Below are 20,754 nucleotides of genomic sequence, written 5' to 3' on the forward strand. Positions count from 1 at the left end.
TGGCATCCCTGCTGCTCTCCCAGGAAAGAACCACTTGCAAACAGCATCCCTATTGGCCAAGGCACAGGTGTGGAAACAGAGGGGCATGTGGCACAGCAGCCAAGGGTGCAGGCCTCAAAGTTAGATGCTCCTGGCTCTGAGTCTAGCTGTCATTATTAGCTCTGTGACCTCTGGCAAGTGAATTAACTTCTCTGTCCTAAATTTCCACATCTGCAAAATGGGAATCAAAGTAGATCTTATAATCTTGGGATTATTGTGAAGACCAAATGAGATAATGTCACAGCTACCACCATCACGATTTTAAGCCTTGTTGCTTTAGAAATAGTTAATCCCTTCTACTTAATTTATTCCCCTTAATTTTTTTAAATTTAACTCATCCTAGGAGCCAACTAAGTGCTGGAATTGTGACACGGGTGCCTCCCAAGCTCAAGCTGGCTCCAAGAGACTCATTATTTTCTCCTGAATGTAGCTTGGTGCCTTAAACATTGTGGGCACCAGAAGTGCTTGCAGAATTAAAACTTCTTTACAAGTGAGATCTGGCTTATAACCAAGCTCTGGAAATCCAAATCAATTTCTTAAATGGAAGAATGTAATGACCTCATATTTTGAGGTTGCAGCTGTAAATATGAGTTTTTCCATTGGAGTCGCTCTTGAATGGTCCTGCCTGAAGGCGAGAGGCTCACCCTTCCACTTAGAGGAATTCACTCCCCAGGAACTGGCTCTGCGATGGCACCATCAGCAGTGCTGGAACCACCAGGTGACCTGTGTCCTGGCTCCCCTCAGCATCCTGAGAAGCCAGGTAATGCCAGGGAGCGACCCAGGACCTGGGCTCTGCTGAGTTCCGCCAATTCCTTAACCTCTCAGAACTGTTTTCCTCCCTTCTAAACTGAGCGCAGTTTTTGGTGGGGTTCTTGTGAAGAGTGGAGAACAACGTTTGTCAACCATCAGGCCCCACGCCTAACTTGATGAGCAAGCACTGAATACATTTTGCTATCAGTATTATTTTTTTCCCATCTAAATTCTATTTGTGGATTAGCTTAACTCAGCTTATAAAATTGCCTGAAAACAACCGGTCTACAGAGAAGACAGCCTCTCTGAGTCCCGTTTCGCTCACTTGTAATTGGAAAGTATTATAAAGCACAGGGGCACAGGAGGATGGATGAAACAATGCATGTGGTCAGTGGTTCTCCTAGTGGGGGTTCAGAACCAGCAGCTTCAGCATCACCTGGGCACAGTCCAGGCCCCATCACAGACCTGCTGAATCAGAATCTGCGCTGTGACAAGCCCTCCAGGTGACTCCGACACTCACCAAAGTTTGAGAACCACTGGGTCTGACGGTGCCTTAAGCCACCTTGCAGCCCCTTTGGGTTCTCTCTGTTATGATTACTGTAAGCCCACCTTAAGCAACGGACCACCAAGAGCCCTGACCTCTGGGGCCTGAAATCCATAGCTACTAACTTCATGAAAATGTCCTCAAACATTAGCTCATATTTTCCCATCTAAAAGCAGAGGACGGCTCATGTTATGGGAAATCACTCTAAGCGAATGCAATGATTATTTGGAGGATAAAGAACCAGGAATTCAAAATATCCAACCTGGCTCTAAATTCTAGAAGACTCAGCGGTCTTGGGTTGGTTTGACTCACTGGGGAGTGTAAAAATGGAGAGGAAAAAATGCTGATTCTTGGGGTCTCTCCACCTGGATTTTTATGTCCAAACATTCAGGAACGTGATGTTTTACTCTGATTGGAATGAATACAAAGAAACTGCTACCGCAACAGAACATGGAAACCCCGATTTTGAGGCCACAGTTAAATGTGGCTGCTAAAAAGCTAACACACACACAGTGTTCGATCATAGAGTCTCATTTTGGGGGAAGAACCTAAAGTTTCGGTGACCAATTCCTGACACCATACCGGCTGTGCCTGCCCTAAATCCTGTGATCTGACCTCAAAGGGCAGGCCTCTGTGGGTTAGCCCTCTACCCGATGAAGCGGTGGTGAATCTGGGGGACCATATGCTCGCCCTCACCCTCAATCTGACAGGTAGAAGCTCGTAGCAGGTCCCTGGAATCCAGTTGACCTCAGCGAGGTCAGTGTAGCCCAAGCAAGTGGTCTTGGCTAATTAAAACCCCGACACTTTCCTCCCTCTCCTGGCTTAAGTGAAGAGAATGAGGAAAAGAGCAACAAATTAGGAGGAGGTAAATACATATTATCTCATTTAATTCCTTCAACAAATCCCATTCTATGTCCCCATTCTACGTATGTGGAAACTGAGATTTCTAGAAGTCAAACAGTATGACCAAGGGTAGAGATGGAAACCAAGGCAGGTTTGACTGGGGACCGCTAAGCATGTGCCATGCCCACTGTGGAACATTCTACACGGCCAGGGAGCAGAGAGAGTTCCTGAACCAAACCACATCATGTGAAAAATAATTGAGGGTTTCTGAGACAGGGGAGACCAGCAAAACTGTCCTCAGTATCTAATGAGCTGTAACAGAAACAAGAGAGTAGATTTACTTTTTGAGGACCCAGGGGGCAAAATCAGGGCCCATGGGTAGAAATTATCGGGCAGCAGGAACTGACTACAATCAGGCATCACTTAACAATGGGGATACCTTCTGAGAAATTCATCCTTAGGCGATTTCATCACTGTGCGAGCATCATAGAGTGTACAAACCTAGACGGTATAGCCTATGACATACCTAGGCTGTATGGTACTAATCTTATGGGACCACCATCGTATATGTGGTCCATCATTGACTGAACCATCGTTATGCGGCGCATGACTATCTTGTGTAGAAGCCTAACGATGAACACTTCCCATCACGATGGGCTCAAAGGGAGCCGCCAGGCTGGTAGATAGCTTCTGATTCGGGGAAGGGGGCTGCACAGAGACCTAAGCCTTCTCAGCTCTTGTATCATCTTTATACAAATATGTTTTTTGTTGTTTTTCTTGTTCTTGGGGCTTTTTGTTGGCATTGCTACTGTTTTTGTTTTTGCCTGAAGACTAAGACAGGATTTGATAAAATCATCACTATACTTTCCATTTTGGGTGTATTCCCTGAAGCTACTTTATCACATATCCATATTCTTCTGGTCCACTCATTGAAATTTTATTTTTATCCCTCTCACTGGAATAAGGGAAGGACAATTGTGTAGACCTAAAGAGCCTCTGCCAAAAATTATTCCACATTTTTTTTTTTTTTGAGGAAGATCAGCCGTGAGCTAACTGCTGCCAATCCTCCTCTTTTTTTGCTGAGGAAGACTGGCCCTGAGCTAACATCCGTGCCCATCTTCCTCTACTTTATATGTGGGATGCCTACCACAGCATGGCTTGCCAAGCAGTGCCATGTCCGCACCAGGGATTGGAACCCCGGCCGCCGAAGCAGAACGTGTGCACTTAACCACTGTGCCACCAGTCCAGCCCCTTCACATGTTTAAAGGTATTGGCATGACAAGACTATTCTTGTTTTAGAATACACATGTGTGTATATGTGTGTGTGTGTTCTCTTTGCCTTGCCGTATGGACAGGTGGAAATGAAGGTAATGCTCTTGATTTTTAACTAAAACACAACACAGTTTGACTCATTGCTATCCAGCCTCTCACTACACTATGCTGGGGTTCCGCCTCTTTCTGTGTGGTGTTTTAATCAACTTGTGTTGCACGCTGGCTCCCCTGGCTTCGATTTACATGTAAATCATTCTCCTCCGTGATGCCAGGAAGGTTCTCTGAGTCATCTGTGTAGCTGTGACACTGAAAATAGACATTGTGGTTATGGAATTGTTCCTTAGAGGATTACTATAGCGAAACCCAAGCTGTGTTCTGACCTCGTCTTTGAGTAGCACAAAAACACACTGGATAATTGTGCCCAAGAAATAAAGCAGCATTTTTCCTGACCTCGACTTAACACACTGATGGTAAACAAAGACTGGATTGTGACGAGCGGGGACGGGCCCTCCACGCTGGCCTTTAGAAGCTCTTGGACATTCACCACACTCCGGCACCGTAGGGATTATTTTCCAATTGTGTACTCATCTAAATCTCATGAGTTGCCCTAGTTTATTAAAACGCCTACTTTTTCCTCTGCTCGGGGCTCCTGACAGTGAGAGATGGGCCGGGCAGTCTGTCCACTGGATTCCATCTCCTTGTTCGCTCCTCTTCGTCTCTCTCAAAGGCATACTCCCATAACTGGCCGAATGTGCCCCAGGTGCGGGTGATGCTCTGGGGTCTGACCCCCACCCTCTGGCTGCCACGTAGACAGTTCCAGCCAGAGGAAGGGCAAGGCCCAGCAAGGTGAGGAACCTGCAGGGAGAAGACGCACACCTGTGACCAGGTCTTACCTCCCACCGACACCACAGTGAGATGCAGAGAAAACAGCCCAGCAGAAACAAAATCACTCAAGACCCCTACTAGAATACAGGTAAATCTTCAACACTTTTAAGGGTTGGAAGTAGTTTTCTAAGAATAAATAAATGAAAGAAATTACAAAGTAAAAGCTTAATGGAGTTCACTAAACTCTTTACGAAAATTATTTTAAAAATTCATAAACAAACAAAAAGCAACCAAGACACTGAGGAAGACACCTGGAGCTGATATGACTAAGGATTCATATCCTTCCTCTATGTAATGAACTTTAAAAATCCAAAAATCCAACTAACGCACACATGGAAAAGGGAGTGAAGAGTATGAAGAACAGATAAACTTAGGAAAAAAACCCTCATTACTGATTTTTTAAAACGTAAATTAAATCAATGTATTTATGTATCAGATTGGTACTAGTTTTTATAAAGGTAGTTTTGGCTGCTGGTGACAGGGTGATGAAACAGACGTGGACATCTCCTCCCGGGGGCAAAATAAATGAGGTTTTTTCCAGGAAAGCTCCTCATCAAGTGACTCGAGTTCCAGGCCAGCAATTTTGTTTCTATTGGTTTGTCCTGAGGACAACGAGAGATGCAAAGAAGTAATGGGCCAGATGCTGAAGTGTTTGTGGGAGAAGCAACGACTCAAATAAAAGAAATTAATCTGCACTGGTCACATGACAGGAACAGGAATATTTGGGGACAGGATATATTTCTCAGTGACTCTGAAATCCAATCACATTTGGGCACGGCCAGCCTTTCTCTTGAACACTTGCATTTTCTCGTTTAATGTAAATGGTGATCTCTCTGTGCACAGGCAGCATTGGCCAGACATCATGCAATGAATGAAAATTAAACGGCTAAGTGCAGTGGGTGAGTGGAAGTTGATAAAACAGCCCCAACATACACATCCCAACCAGGTACCTCAGATGCTCGTACTCACAGACACACGGCAACAAACGTGTCGAGGGGAAACATTCCAGCAGCACATCTGGCTATAACCCCACTAGACGAGGAGGAAGAATTTATAGTAAAGAGAGAGAGAGAAGGGGCCAAAAACGAAGCATTTCTGAATCTTAAAACATCTACCAAGAGAAAAAACAGATTGCATTAATTATATTCTATTTTGCAATAAATACCTTACACTTTTTCAAGAGCTTTCATATCTGTTATTTCAAAACAAAACTTTGACATTAAAAAGGGTGGCTGGCTTTTAATATATCCGATTTACAGATGGGGAAAATAGGGCACAAAGATGCTGAAACTCACAGAACTAGGTACTCTTCGCCCAGCTGGAGGTGGGCCACGGTCTCCCAATCCTCAGCCCACCCAGACTCTCGCAACCTTTCTGAGTGCACAGCCCTGGGAATGACACACCTACAAAGGCGCCACTGTCAGTTCAAGTCCCTTTGTGAACAGGTCCCCACCAGAGAGATAAATGCAATATGAGATGCAAAAATATGATGGAAGCCCACAAGCTGGGGAAAGGTGCCGTCTGAAATTGAAGCTAGAAGCACCACCTTGGGACACAGCTCATTAGTCACCACAATATAGTTTGTAAAGGTTTTAGTGGTAAGACGAGGGCAGTGGTCTCACACTTTAGCGTGCCTCAGAATCCATTACCTGGAGGGCTTGGTAAACAGGTTGCTCCCCACCTCCCCTCCCTGCGAGCTTCTGATCCAGCAGGTCTAGGGTGCAACCTGAGAATCTGCATTTCTGACAAGTTCCCAGGAGCTGACGCTGCTAATCAGGGTGCACACTCTGAGAACCCCAGGACCAGGGGACTTAGCAAAAGATGGGGACACAGCATGGTTTAATAAGACAGTAACCCCAATTATAAATAAAAAACGCTTCTGTTTATTAAGTGCCACTACATATGAGACATGTTTTGGTCATTATTTCTACTCTGTCGACAACCCTACAAGGAGCTATTATTTACCTGATTTTTCTTTTAAAGAAAATTGGCCTCAGAGAAGTTTATGAACTTGAGCACAGTGGTTAAGAAATAGGTTCTGCAGTTTGGAAGCCTGCATCCACTCCTTACTATATGACTATGGGCAAGTTATTTATTTACTCCACGCCTCAGGTTCCCCCTTGGTAAAATGAGGATAATAGTACCTACCTCCTAGGGTTTTTGTGAAAACTCAATGTAGCAATAACTACAAAGTGCTTACAAAGTGCCTGGCATACAGTAAGAGCTCAATAAATGTTGATTGTCTTTATTATAATTGCTGCTAAGTGGCAGGGCCAGAACTCACTCCAGGTCTGTATGAACTTGAAGGATGTGCTCTTTTTAGTTTCTCATGCTACCTCATCTTACCACACTACAGTGGCTAGACTTGCATTCAGGAGCCTTGAGTCTGAGCCAGCTTGCTGTGTGACCTTGGGCAAGTCACTCCACCTCTCTGGGTCTCATTTCCTCATCTGCATAAGCAGGAAGGGTGAGTTGGACACAATGTATCCTAATGTCCCTTCTACCGCCAACACCCACTGTTCCCACGAGTCTATGACCAGAGGGTTTCTGAAATGTCCAAATAGGCCACTAAAAGATTGAATAATATATGATTAATTGTGATTCTCAATTAAGGGTGGAGACAAGAAGGAGCTGTACATGTGTGCTCAACACTGACCAAGAGAGTACTCGATGGAGTACATGCCCACAGTGGACACGCAAGCAGAATGCCTCATTGTCCAATTCCATTTGTTTTCAAGTGATGCCCCTGAGCTACCCCCTGCTCCAAAAGTACTTCCTACTTTGGAATTTCAAAAAAAACCTCTTCTACTGAAAAAGAAGTGTACTGAACAGCTGACATGTCTATTCCCCTTGGAAGCTCTATTTCTAATTTTAAAGGAATCAACAAGCACTTTATTTTGTCGATCCACCACCCCTGAGCCTCTGGGCAGTGTGAACCAAGCCCCGGAGACTGAGACTGACGACCCTGGATGAGCTGAGAACACCCGGGCCTGCAAAGGAAAGCCCGGCTCCATTCCTTAGGGCTCTACATGCGACAAAAAGTACAAGACAACAGAACTAAGAATAAAATGATAAAGTTCACCTCTGGGCTTTCCGATTAAATTTCCTTCACCCTCCATTGTTTTTACAAGCATACTTTTTTGTTAGACCTGAATCCTCCCTTCCCAGGAAGCACAGGCTAAGCGCAGCTGGAGAATGTCCCCCAGTCTCTCTGACGATGGCCTCTGCATCTCAATCACAGAGGAGCTGCCTCCCAGGCCAGAAGGCAATTGAAGGAAGTCACTACAGACTTCACCTCAGCAGGGCCGGCCCGGGGACTCCCTTCCCATCAGCTGTTGACTCGTGGATGAAACCTGAAGCTTTGAGCAACAGTGTCCGGACCCTGAAGGACACAGGAGACCTGGGTCCTCCCTGCTGAGTGGGCAAACCTGGAAGTCGATAACAATTGTGTCCCCGAGGTTAACACCGCCCCCTGAACCCCAAAGCCATTCCAGGCTGGTTACTTACGAAACGACCCTCCTGGCTCTGCCCAGCTCCATCATCATATCCACTTTGTAGTTGGGCAGTGACTTTTAATCCTCTAAATAGCTCTGGCCCAGCCATGAAGCCAGAACAACACTGGACGTGTGCGTGCGTGCGTGCGTGTGTGTGTGTGTGTGTGCACGCGTGTTGGGGAGGTAACAGAAAGGGTTAGACTTGGTTACACTGGAGGCATCACCAGTTTTGGCCTCCAGACACTCAGGCCCCTCCCTCCGCAGGATCCTGCCACCCCTCCAGCTCCTGGCCCGTCCCTTTTCTCTTCCCATGCTCTGTTCCTTACAGGCAGGAGTGTGGACCACCAAGGCTCCACCCTTCTAACCCCACCCCCACTGCAGTCACTCCTTGGAGGGTGCTGAGAGCCAGCTGGGCAGGGAATTCTGGGGTCCTAGACACTCAGGACATGGACTGGAAGAGAAGGGGCAGGCTCCAGGTCGGCATGTCCTCTTGGCCCTAGAGACATCTCATCCCATGGGGAGGACACAGCCAGAGGAAGGCCAGAGGCGGGGACCCTAAAGTATGGGGCCCAGGACAGGGCCCTCCCTGCCCAGGTCTGAGGGCTGCACTGCAGACACCCCCACCACCCTCCCAGAGCACCCGCCCTCCTCTCATGTTCATCACAGACTCGGGGGAGGAAGAGAATGAATAGAACAGCACTAAGCCCTAGAGGTCCCCAAATCAGGTTCAAAGGGACTTTGAAAGGGGACTGTTATGGACTGAATTATGTCCCCCCCAAATTGCTATGTTGAAGCCCTAACCCAAGGACCTCAGAATATGACTGTATTTGGAAGCAGGGCCTTTAGAGAGGTGATTAAGGTAAAATGAGGCCATGGAAGTGAGCCCTAATCTAGTCTAACTGCTGTCCTTATAAGAGGAAATTTGGACACAGACGTGTGGGCACACGGCCAGAAGGTGGCCATTGGCAAGCCAAGGAGAGATACTCAGGAGAGACCCACCCTGCTGACACCTTGATCTTGGACTTCCAGCCTCCCAGAACTGTGAGAAAATACATTTCTGTTGCAGAGGCCCCCCTAGTCTGCAGTATTTTGTTAAGACTGCCCGAGCTGACTAAGGCACAGATGCACCAAAGCCTGTGCGCAATGGGGCAGCCCTCGGGCTGGGAGTCAGGCCAAGGCTGTCCATGGTGGGGGCTGCCTGTGGATGGCTGGCTTTCCTGGGCTTGTCCCATCTCACCCAGTGACCCTAGCCAGTGTCCTCAGGTCCCAGCAGCACTGAGGAGAAGCACCCACAGGCTGATCTAAATTCTGCCGTAGAAATAAAGCAATTGGCAGCCCATGCCCATTCGGTCAACCTTAAGTGTCTACACTGTGCCAGAGTCTAGGTCTACACAGGGGAATAGGAAACCTTTATTTGATCTCTTTCCCAGCAACATCTCACCATGCCCGCCTTCACTAACACAGGCCAGCTCAAGCCATTGCTACTAAATTCCGCTTCTACCTAAACCATGTGGCTCTCTTCCCCTGGCGCCTCACAGCTCCTTGACACGTCTGCCTGTCCCCTCACTCAAGGTGAGACTGAGCGTTTATTTCCTGACAGTGTTTCTGATAGCTTCAGGCACACATACTTTCCTTTTGTAGTTTTCCCCAAATGAGTAACTCCCAATTCTTTTGATTCTCCCCCAACACACACATGTGATGTCTCACACAAAGGCAGATATAAAAGTGCTCAATAAATATTTTTGGAATTAAACTGAGAACAGAAAGTGGTATTCTGTGAAATGTTTTGGATTCCTTTTGAGCCCTTAGTCAGAAAGGCACTTCTGTGGGTAATTCACGAAGTTATTATTAAAATAGCTCCATTTTCTCAATCAGGGAATCCCTGAGAGATAGTAGTGGTGGGGGAAAGTCAACCCTTGCATTCTAGCACCATTGTTCTACAATAGAGGCACATAATTCTAATTATAATAGGCAAAGCAAGATGAAATTAGCCTAATAGTGCGTTGACAGCTTATGGGAAGGAACTATTAAACATTGATTGTAAGCAACTCAGTACTCATTGCTTTGGGCCACTGCAAACTGAGACAGGGTGATCATCATATAATGTTATAAAATTTCCAACAGCACAGGAGACAGACTGAGAATGAGTCTGTAAGAATGAAATATGTAGCCCTTTGAAGTTGAATCTGGATAAAATTTGCTAACTCAGTGTTAACAGACCCTTAAACCAAGCCCCTTCTTTTTCAGCTCAAGGCTGTCCCTGTGACCAGGTAAGGTCATTCGCCTCACAATTAAATTTCAGTGGGGGGCTGGCCCCGTGGCCAAGTGGTTAAGTTGCCGTGCTCCACTTCAGCAGCCCAGGGTTTCACTGGTTCGGATCCTGGGCGTGGACATGGCGCCACTCATCCGGCCATGTTGGGGTGGCATCCCACATGCCACAACTAGAAGGACCCACAACTAAAAATATACAACTATGTACTGGGGGGCTTTGGGGAGAAAAAAGAAAAATAAAATCTTTAAACTTCAGTGGGATTTGTCTAACTTTTATCAGGCACATTCTCAATGCAGGACCCTGGGCCAAGTCCTGACTCCCTGTTGTGTTTAAGGACCTCCGAGTATTTAGCCAAACTAGACACTAGGAATTAGGTAGTGTTCTGGGTTGAAGTGTGTCCCCCCAAAAAATGTTCAAGCCCTAACCCTTGGGAAGTGTGAATGTAACCTTATTTGGAAATAGGGTCTTGCAGATGTATTCAACTTTAGATGAGGTCATACTAGGTTAGGCAGGCCTCAAATCCAGTATGACTGGTGTCCTTACACAAAGAGGGAAGTTTGAACATAGAGAAGAACGTCATGTGATGACAGAGGTAGACTGGAGTGACGCATCTTAAGCCACCCAGTTTGTGGTACTTGTTACAGGATCCCTAGGAAATGGAACACAGTAAGGAACACCGAAACACTCAGGTGTGAATCGTTAGGAAACTAGCCTATACTGGGTTTGTGAGCATCACCCCCCAATTTTATCTAGACTCTCAACACTCTGGTGTTACATATTTTCATTCTCCCGAACTCACGCAAAGTCTGTTGGTTAAAATTTTGTACATCCCATGGCAACCACACTGTGTAGTTTTTTGCCTAAAAGCCACACATTCTGACCTGCCCAGAATCTTTTTCTCTCTCCCTGCAATACTGGACTCATTTCTTCTCGGCTTGTCTGCTACCATCTCCACGTGGTAGCTCCCTGCCCTCCTGCCCTAGATGAATAAAGTCTGCAGAACAGATTCCTCCTGTTATTGCTGAGCTGGTTGCCCCCACATCTGTAGGGGAAATATTGGCAACTCCATCAAAAAGCTTTAAGGAATAGCTGACAAATCCTTTCCAGATGGGGGCCTTTTCCCCCGGGCAAACATGTTCCCATTTCTGCCTCTGCACAGAAGCTGGAGAAATGCCTTGGCAGTCAAGACTAAATTCCACTAACATATCTGCCCCCAGTCAGCTCTGCTCACCCTAATCAGGCCCTTCCTTTTTCCAGTCCCTCCAGGAGAATCATCAAAATATCTTTGTATTGATAATAGCTTCTAACCTTCCATTCTATTCTACTGTCAACTCTGGCTAAGAAGCTTATCATTAGGAAGAAAAACTAGGCCAACCACTTAAACAATACTGAACTTTAACTCATTAGACTCAGGGAGTCATTTATTCACTTGAAATGCTAATTTAATAAGAACTCTGCAAATTTATCTTTGTTTCTAGGATATTTATGGCCTTGTCCAACAGGAATTGAAATTTAAATTTGATTGTAACAATTGCTGCTCTGTTAGCACGTAAAATATTTGGCTAGATAGGTAGATAATGTACCCGAAGCTGTAGGGATAATCATAAATTCAGAGGACAATTTAAGGTTACTGAAAACTAATTGCAATATCAACACTTAAAAGAAGACTTTTAATAATGTGCATGATATTGTGATATAATAAGAAATATATATTTGGTCTTCATCTCTGGTTCCTGGCACAGAGCTCCTAAAGCCCTTGGAATTTCCTGAGAGAGAGAGGTAAGAGGAGCGTCTGCTGTTATTTGTACTAAGCCCCTTTCAACCATACTTGAGTTTATGCCAATAAGGTGACCCTTGGAGGATGGGAGCTGCTTGCCAGAGGAACAAACCTCATGATTAGAGGATTGGAACTTTCAGCCCCTTCTCCAACCTCTGGAGAGGAGAGAGGGGCTGGGAATTGAGTTAATCACCAATGGCCAGTGATTTAATCAATCATGCCTATGTAATGGAACCTCCATAAAAACCCTAAACAAAGAGGTTCAGAGAGCTTGTAGGTGGTTGGTGAACACATTGAGGTGCTGGGAGGGTGGTACATCCAAGAGGGCATGGAAGCTCTGTGCCCCTTCCCACATACCTTGCCCTACGCATCTCTTCCATTTGGCTATTCCTGAGTTTTGATCTTTAGAATAAGCCAGTAAAGTATTTCCCTGAGTTCTGTGGGCCGTTATAACAAATTATTAAAGCTGAGGAGAGGATCATGGGAAAAAGTGAGAATTATGTGAACCCCTGATTTCTAGCCAAGTTGGACAGAGTGTAGGTAACCTCGGGACCCACTACTTACTATCGGCATCTGAAGTCGGGGGCAGCCTTGTGGGACTGAGCCCTTAACCTGTGGGGTCAGCACCACCTCCAGGTAGTTAGTATCAGAATTACATCATGTGACAGGAAAACCCACACCTAGGGTGTCAGAAATGTTCTGCGAGTAGAGAAACAGAGTTTTCCTTTTAATATGTCACATTCATTCTCATTTGGATAACCAGAATAAGTACAGAAGATACTAGTGGTAAAAATTTTAGGCTTTCAAGCTCTTCCTTGAAAAATTTTGAAAGACTTAGAAGAAGTCAAACCAGTTTCCCCGTGGACTAAGATTCATTCATTCATTCTGCGTGGCTAAAGTCAGCAGCGCTGGTAAGGCCACAGGGAGTCAGAGCCAGACTGACCTTCCTTGTCCACCCTCTCCGTAGAGAGGAAGAGACTGGAGCACGGGGAGATTAAGTGATTTGCCCAGGATCACACAGCTGGGAGGTGACAACCAAGACCAAATGCTGGGCTTCTAATGCTAATCCATTACAACACATGGCTTCACACAATCCTGGTGTGGAAGGGCCTTCTGGATTTGGCAGCTGACAGATTTCCACACACCGGCCACAGCAGAGAACGCTCACAGTATGGAAAGCAGACACCACTCACCTTTCTTCAAGCCTCACCAGGCAGCTGAGGGTGAGGGAAGACTGCTTAAATTTTTATTGCATAAAGATTCAGCTCTTACCTTCTCTTTACTGTCTTTCTCCTCCTTCCCTCCTACTCCCTTCTTATTCTACCCTCTCCACTCGAAAATCCCCCAGAACTCCGTTAGTCTCAGGTTAGTGGATTTGTCAGGATGAAAGCTTGGTTCATTCCTGAAAGAATGGCCTTTCTTGGCTCCAGGGAGTTGGGGAGTTTCAAACTTTATGCTGAGACAAGAGTTGCCCTGGGTTTTCTTTTGGACCTACCCAGCCGAGACAGCGCAGTCACATCCTCTTCGGCACAAGAATCAGGGACACACACGCCCACACTGTAGTCGGCTCCATCCTGGGAAACAATGCCACAACGCTCTTTAATATGAGTGTTTATAGAACACATGCACGATCGTTTCTAAGGCTGCTGCTGCACCGCCCGTGGATTTTGAGCAGATTGGGAGCGGGAAGAGAAAGACATTGAAAGAAGAAAAGTTCGCTGACTTCTTTGGAGATGGCTTTTCCATTACAGAGTAGTTCAAGCGAATTTATAGAACATCAGATGCACCAACATTTAAATAAAACTATACTCCAAGGCTTAATGTAGCTGCTTATTTAAAAAGCAGCCGCCAGTGTGGGATAATCTACCATGGTGCCTCTCTCGCCCGTATTACAGGTCATTCAAAGTTCACACTCTTACAACTTCCAACAAAATTACCAAGTTGCCACTTCTTTGTAGCAGGACACAATGTATCAAGTAAAGATTGTATTAATAAATCAAGCGAATAATTAGAATGCCCCAATAAAGCAAGACAAATTACCAATAAAAATTTCTGGGATGCTTCTTCTAAACATATTAACTTACATGATTATGTAGGTCTGACCTTTTGCTCTGATATCAAAATCATTAATCTGCTTTGAAAACGGGATAGGACATTTGTACACAGTGATGAAATCCTCAAGCAATCACCATCATAACTCTCTGCAGGACAAGTGGAGCTGAGTAATAATCTCCCTGTGTCCAACAATTAGCCATTGTGAGACCGTTTTACAGCATTAATATCAGAGAGCTTGGATTTCTTATTGTTATTTTCTACAATCGTTATCAGTCAACCAGTAATGCATTTTCTTTTAGTGTTGTATGACACGCATAAAGTCTATCTCTGTATTTAATAGGAGGCTGTGCTGTTCCTAGGCTTTTTTCTCAGCACTAAAAGAATTAACACGCTTTAGACAGGGAGCCCTGGGGCCTCGGTCACCTGATTTAGTGATGTATCCTTAAAAGTTCCAGCCCATCTGCTAGGATAACCTCCAATTCGCGTGTCGGATTCCGTTTCCTGTTGAGGATTATGGGTAATGGGAAGTCCATCCTCCCTTTGGTATTCCAAAAACTAACAGTGAGTCTGGAGATAATGCCCAGGAACATTGGCCGGGATTTGACCTTGAATTCTCCACAAAGGTCATCCAGACGTCTGACCCCACGCAATGTGGAAGGAAGAACATCTAAAGGCCCACATGATTTGCGAACGACTGTCTCCTGTAATGTCCCACACTCAGACCATGCAAGTATGTTTCTGCCAGCTGTTTAAAATTTAGTTCGAACTTTTTGAAAAACATCTTAATTGTTTTTTTGTTTTAAATTAAAAAGGGCTATCGGTGGAGTCGTTCATTTGTCCTTCAGGAGCATGCACACCGGTCCCCCAGGCTCACCTGCAGGACGTGAAGCTTGCAGTACTGCCCCTGAAAGCTCCCTGAGGGCGGGTGGGTGGAGAGGCACTCACTGTAAGATCCCAGCCTGTCCACGTTTCCATTAAGAATGTTGCTCCCAAGCTTCCCGACGGAGTCATACACTGAATTTCAAAGCAAAAGTGGGCAAAGTTAGCTTCCTGGTGTCACTTTCAAATGAATTTATAGGCACTCGGCTCCACCTTCAAATTTAAGCGACCAATAAAAGGGGGAGACAGATATATTCTGATACCACTTTCAGAGCCTGCATTTTGCATCCGCAGCCCCTCTCTTCATCAAGAGAGAACAGTGACGTATGTTCTCATGTTGGTCACATGGTTTGTTGCTGAAAAAGATGAAGAGTTTGAATTCTTTTAAAAAATAAATGCTTTGAGGGGCTGGCCCCGTGGCCCAGTGGTTAAGTTCACGCGCTCTGCTGCAGGCGGCCCAGTGTTTCGTTGGTTCGAATCCTGGGCGCGGACATGGCACTGCTCATCAAACCACGCTGAGGCAGCGTCCCACATGCCACAACTAGAAGAACCCACAACGAAGAATATACAACTATGTACCGGGGAGCTTTGGGGAGAAAAAGGGAAAAAAAAATAAAATCTTTAAAAAAAAAATAAATAAATAAATGCTTTGAGGGAGTAAAAAGATGTAACTAAAATTTAGTGGCTTTTCTTTCTCCCCCCATAGAGCCAGGAAAAAACTCATGTCTTTAACATTTTTTACCCAATTTTGGGGGACCTTATTTTGGAGTTATTTTTTTTTTAACCTTTAGGAGCAGAAGGGTGCAGTAATCAAATCCCACATTTCACAGCACTCTTAGCCCTGGTCCTGCAAATCTCTTCCTGTGTTTGTTTGTGCTTATGTATGTCCTTCTTGCGTTCATTTTAAATAATTCACTTCCTTCTGTCTTTCTTCATCTCTTCCTTCCCCCAGTTCCCCCCTCCTCCGTATGTTTGATGTGTGTCCTCTCACTTGTAGGTGTTCTTGTGTTGTGTAAATGTGTTTGTAATTTATGCAAATAACCATGCTTCAGATCTCCTGCTTCTGCATGGTTCACTCGGTGCTACATTTGTACTGTGTGTGGTGTGACTGTGGTCCTCTAATCTAACTGCTGTATGATAATTCATCGCCATCTTAGACTTAGCTATTCCCCAAATTATGGACACATAGATTGCTTAACCCATGAAAACACTTGGAGATGAACTCTTCATAGTGTTGGGTACAGACCCAAGTGAGGGTTCCACTCAGAAGAATCCACCTGTGAGTGGGATTGTTAGATCATAAGGCGCACAAGTCCTGCATAAATCCCACAGACTGCTCCGGAGCGACTGCCCCAATCTATACTCCCAGGAATGCTGATTCCAGGCTCTTCTTTGCATTGTCCAGATTTCTCATTTTTGACAGTGAATGGATATAAAACGATATCCAATTGTTGTCAATTTTCATTTCTCTAATTACAAATAAATCAAGATATTTTTGTTTGTCCATCAGCCATTTAAGTTTTCTCTTCTGTAAAGTACCTGTTTGTATCCTTTACCCATTTTCTTTCATTCTTCTCCCCAAAGCCCCCCAGTACCTAGTTGCATATTTTTTCATTGTGGGTCCTTCTGGTTGTGCTGTGTGAGACACAACCTCAGCATGGCTTGACGAGAGGTGCTAGGTCTGTGCCCAGGATCCGAACCTGCAAAACCCTGGGCCACCGAAGCAGAGTGCACCAACTTAACCACTCGGCCATGGGGCTGGCCCTTGTTTTTAATGTTTTTAATTTTAGCTGTGTCCTGACATATACTCAGATGTAAAATTTCTTTATCAATTTGATTTAGCATTCCGTAACCATTTCAATCTGACATCTTTGATCCTCCTTTAACTCTGAATATTGCTATTATTTGTTAAATACTTCCTTCTTTCTATTTGTTTTATTTCTCCTTCTGATTCCTGTTATCCAACTGTTGGCATTTCTAGCCTCAAAATCTCTTAGTTTTTCTTATTTCTTTTCCATCTCTTTATCCTTTCCTGCTATATTTTGATATCTCTCTCAAACTGATCATCCAGCTCACTCATCACTCTTGGCCTCTATCCATCTTGCTACCTATCCTGTCTATGGTGTTTTTATTTCAACTGTACTATCTTTACTATCTAATAGCTCTTCTTGAAATTTTTTTTATGATTTCTTGCTCATACTTTGTATTACTAATATTCTCCTTTATCTATTTGATTATACTTATTTTCATTCCTTGATGACTATCTGTTCCAATAATTCAGCTTCATGTAGTAAACATATTTGTTCAATTCACTGACATTCTTTTATGTGTTTACTCCTCCCCAGGGATTTAGGTATTTTGGCCTGCGCATCTCGTCCCTTTCATCACGTATTGTGCATTGGGGGGAGCGTAGGGGCCTAGACCCCAATTCTGTGCCTCCTCAGGAATTAAAGAAGTGTGGAGAGGAGCGTACCACAGAACCACTGGCAATCCCATTTGCTGCTCTACCCAGCAACTCCTTCGGTCTGGGATTTCCCCTCCGATTATTTGAAAGCAGCAGCACTGAGAAGACACGTTCTCCTGAGCCGTTAATCCGCCAGCCTTGAGGGCAGAGGGCAGAGGAAGCAGTGCTCAGGAACACTGATCAGCCCTCAGTGCCTGGGAGGTGAGGCGCAGGGGAGGGCTGGCCTAACATCAGTGTCTCCAATTAAGGCTGCCATGGCTTTCTTAGTGGCAATGGTGGCCTGCGGTTGTCAAAGGTTAGCTTGCCTCGGAATCATCTGGAGGGCTTGTTAAAACACAGATCTGCGGCCTCCACCAGCAGAAGTTCTGATTCAGTCAGTCTGGGGTGGGCCTGAGAAGTTGCATTTTATCAAGTTCTCAGGTGATAGTAACACTGCTGGTCAGGGACCACACTTTGAGAACCACTGTGTCGGCCGTCGCATACACACACACACCAGGTGACCACCTTCAGGATCCCAGAGGCTTCTCACAGTTTTTACATCAGTTTCTCAATCGATGCTTCTCTCTGCTTTATGTCTCCAGGATTATTTTAAAAGGGAGCCAGTAGCTCTTACTAATTCACCGCCTTATCGGCAATTCCCATTTTGTGGGATCCAATTTGCCATTTTCTCAACATGTGTCATCCAAACCTAAATGTCTTTAAAATTGTGGAGAATTAGCTTCAAGAACCTAGTAAATATAGCACAGTTGGAGTTTCTTTTAAGCTTGATTTATACGGTCTGGTTGATCGCTTTCTCTTAAAATTTTGTAGCAAGACCTATGCTGCCAGAGCTCAGCCAGATCCACACATCACGACAACAACAACTAACATATGGAACCTGCTTTGTGCCAAGAATGGTTTGAGAGCTTGCTATCCATTGTCTCATTTAACCTTCACACAACCTATCAGATTATGAGTAACCATTACAATTCCCATTTTACAGATTCGTAAACTGAGGCACAGGGAGGTCAAGTCACTGGCCCAGAGTCACGTCATTAATAGGTGGTAGGACAAGTGAGAAAACTGAAGCACAGAGATGATAAGTAATATACACAACAATATAAATCTACCTCTTTTTAATTGCTGACAAGAATCAGAGCAGGGTATTCAAACTAGCTGGTAAGGATCAAGCTGTGTCTTCAAACCCATTTTAATCTGAACCCATAAACCCTCTAAAATATACAAAAAGACCCTTTTTTATTGGTCAGTTTGGTATATAGGTTCTTATATGTAACTAAAGATAATGATATTCCTTAGAGTGAGTGAAGGGAAGACCCCAAATACTGCTTGGCAGATTAGATGGCTCCTCTTGCATTTCTGTCTTTGTTTTGTTTTGTTTTGTTGAAGAAGATTGGCTCTGAGCTAACATCTGTTGTCAATCTTCCTCTTTTTTTTTTTTTTCTCCCCAAAGCCCCAGTACATAGTTGTATATCCTAGTTGTAAGTCCTTCTGGTTCTTGTCTGTGGGATGCTGCCACAGCATGGCTTAATGAGCCGTGTGTAGGTCCACGCCCAGGATCCGAACTGGTGAACCCCGGGCTGCCGAAGTGGAGCACATGAACTTAACCACTATCCCACTGGCCCAGCCTTCTGTCTCTGTTTTCACTAATGGTTGGGTTCTTGAGATTGAATCTGGAAGCCAGGTTGAAGGGCCTGCATTTTGTTTATGTGTGCTTTTCTTAATATATAATACGTTATTTTGAAAATCTCCTGGCCATAATTGGGCAAACGGTCCTTGCTGAGCTCCTTGGGGTAACCTGACTTTCAACATGAGCCGTTGCCTCTTCTGGTCAGTTCTGCTGCTTGGGCTCAGCCCATGGGTGTTGGTTATCACTGGCCCCTTTTAAATGGTTCTCAGCATCCCGGGTTGTTGCTGTAATGAGAATCACTGGCCCTGCCGTGGGTGGGACTCTCCTCTGACCACACTCAGAGCTGGCATCCACTCCACCGCTTGTAGCCGGCAACCATCTTTTAAGCTAAACTGTCTGAATCACGAGACTGACCACATCCCTCCCCTCCTTAAAGCTCTTCCAAGGCACCATGAACAAAGCTACCAGGTAATTCCAAAGGGAGAGGACTTATTTACCATATTGATAACTTGGATGAAGAATTATATTCGGATCATATAAAGAACTCTTATAAATCAATAATTTTTTTAAAAACCAAAGAAATTGATTTAAAATCTGCAAAGGACATGAACAGGCAACTCTTGGAGAAGGAAATCCAAGTGATCAATTAATATGAGAAATTGTGAAGTTTCACCAGTAAACCACAACTAGACACCACTTTTTTCTACCCATCTGATGGGTAAAAATTTAGAAGGTTGATACAATTAAGTGTTGCTAAGACTATGAAGAAATAGTTCTATCAGTTTTGCCTCCTGGAAGCTATCCTCCTTCCTAATAGCAACTGGATTTCCTTTTGGAGAATTATCACTCCCCAGTTGCGTGCAGTCTTGACAAAAATCAAGGTGCTCTGTCCTCTCATTACAGAAGCTGACGGGGTCCCTGGAGGCTGCTCCCACTCTATTCTTCAGCTCCCTGTGACATGAGGTCAACCCTCTCCCAGGACAAGCGCGGAGCGAGTCAAGGCCCAGAGCAAAGCTCAGGCTTCATTCATTCCCTGTTAGTCCCCTGAGAGGCTGTAGAATGGGCACCACCGTGGAGACCGTCTGCACCTGACGTGTCCAGAAACCAGTTCTGAGCCGAGCAGGTCCTTGGCCTTCCTCTCCATCCTGTGAGCTGCCCCATCGTCTGCCAATAACCTTTTTACTGAAGCCTGCCAGAGTTGGTGTCTGTGGTTTAACCAAAGACTCCTTCCTAACTGATATCCCCAGGGACCCTGCAATTCAGCATCTCAGAATCTGCCCCAGGGAAGCACATATGAGCACACGTTGCAAGATGCTTGGGGCAAAAATGCTTGTAAAGGCAAAAAACTGGACACAAACAATTAGGTTGAACCACGTGAAAATTCTATCTTATGGGACAAAAAAAGCTTAATGTCAGCAATTTCAAATAGTTCAGCCTCTGTCAGGAAAAGGTTAAATGAGTTATGGTACTTCCATATTTTATAATGCTATGAAAGAACTAAAAAGATAGATCTGTATTTGCTGCTGTGGAAAATGCTCCAAGATATATTATTATGTGGAAAAAAACCCCAAGTTTAAGAGCAATAAATACATTTTTCAATTTTACAAAACAAAACAATATCTGTCTAGTAAACATATATGCACAAAAATGCAAGGAGAAAGTTCTAGAAGGATACACACCCATTGATAACAGCTCTTATGCAGGAAGGGAACTGAGATTGAATGAACAAAAAATACTTGAGCTTTGTCTGTACTGTTTTGATTCCTTTACAATGAGAATAGATTCATAAATTATTTAATAAATATTATAAACAATAAAATATAAACAAAATTTTAAAATCGGTATACTTTTTA

General features: G+C 44.6%; 1 protein-coding gene across 2 annotated transcripts in view; it reads right to left on the reverse strand.

The window, feature by feature from the left end:
* The window catches only part of LOC106842482 (O-acyltransferase like protein-like), a 64,775-nt gene that overhangs the window by 33,290 nt on the left and 10,731 nt on the right, over positions 1 to 20,754 (reverse strand). For both annotated transcript variants that reach the window (XM_014859028.3, XM_070512936.1), the window contains 4 exons: positions 14,806 to 14,945; positions 13,372 to 13,450; positions 5,303 to 5,444; positions 4,077 to 4,303 (listed from right to left, as the gene is read on the reverse strand). In XM_014859028.3, coding sequence (XP_014714514.2) covers positions 4,077 to 4,303; positions 5,303 to 5,444; positions 13,372 to 13,450; positions 14,806 to 14,945 — 588 coding nt within the window. The remainder of the gene's footprint in view (positions 1 to 4,076; positions 4,304 to 5,302; positions 5,445 to 13,371; positions 13,451 to 14,805; positions 14,946 to 20,754) is intronic.

This window comes from Equus asinus, chromosome 7, assembly GCF_041296235.1.
Source record: "Equus asinus isolate D_3611 breed Donkey chromosome 7, EquAss-T2T_v2, whole genome shotgun sequence".
Taxonomy (NCBI): Eukaryota; Metazoa; Chordata; class Mammalia; order Perissodactyla; family Equidae; genus Equus; species Equus asinus.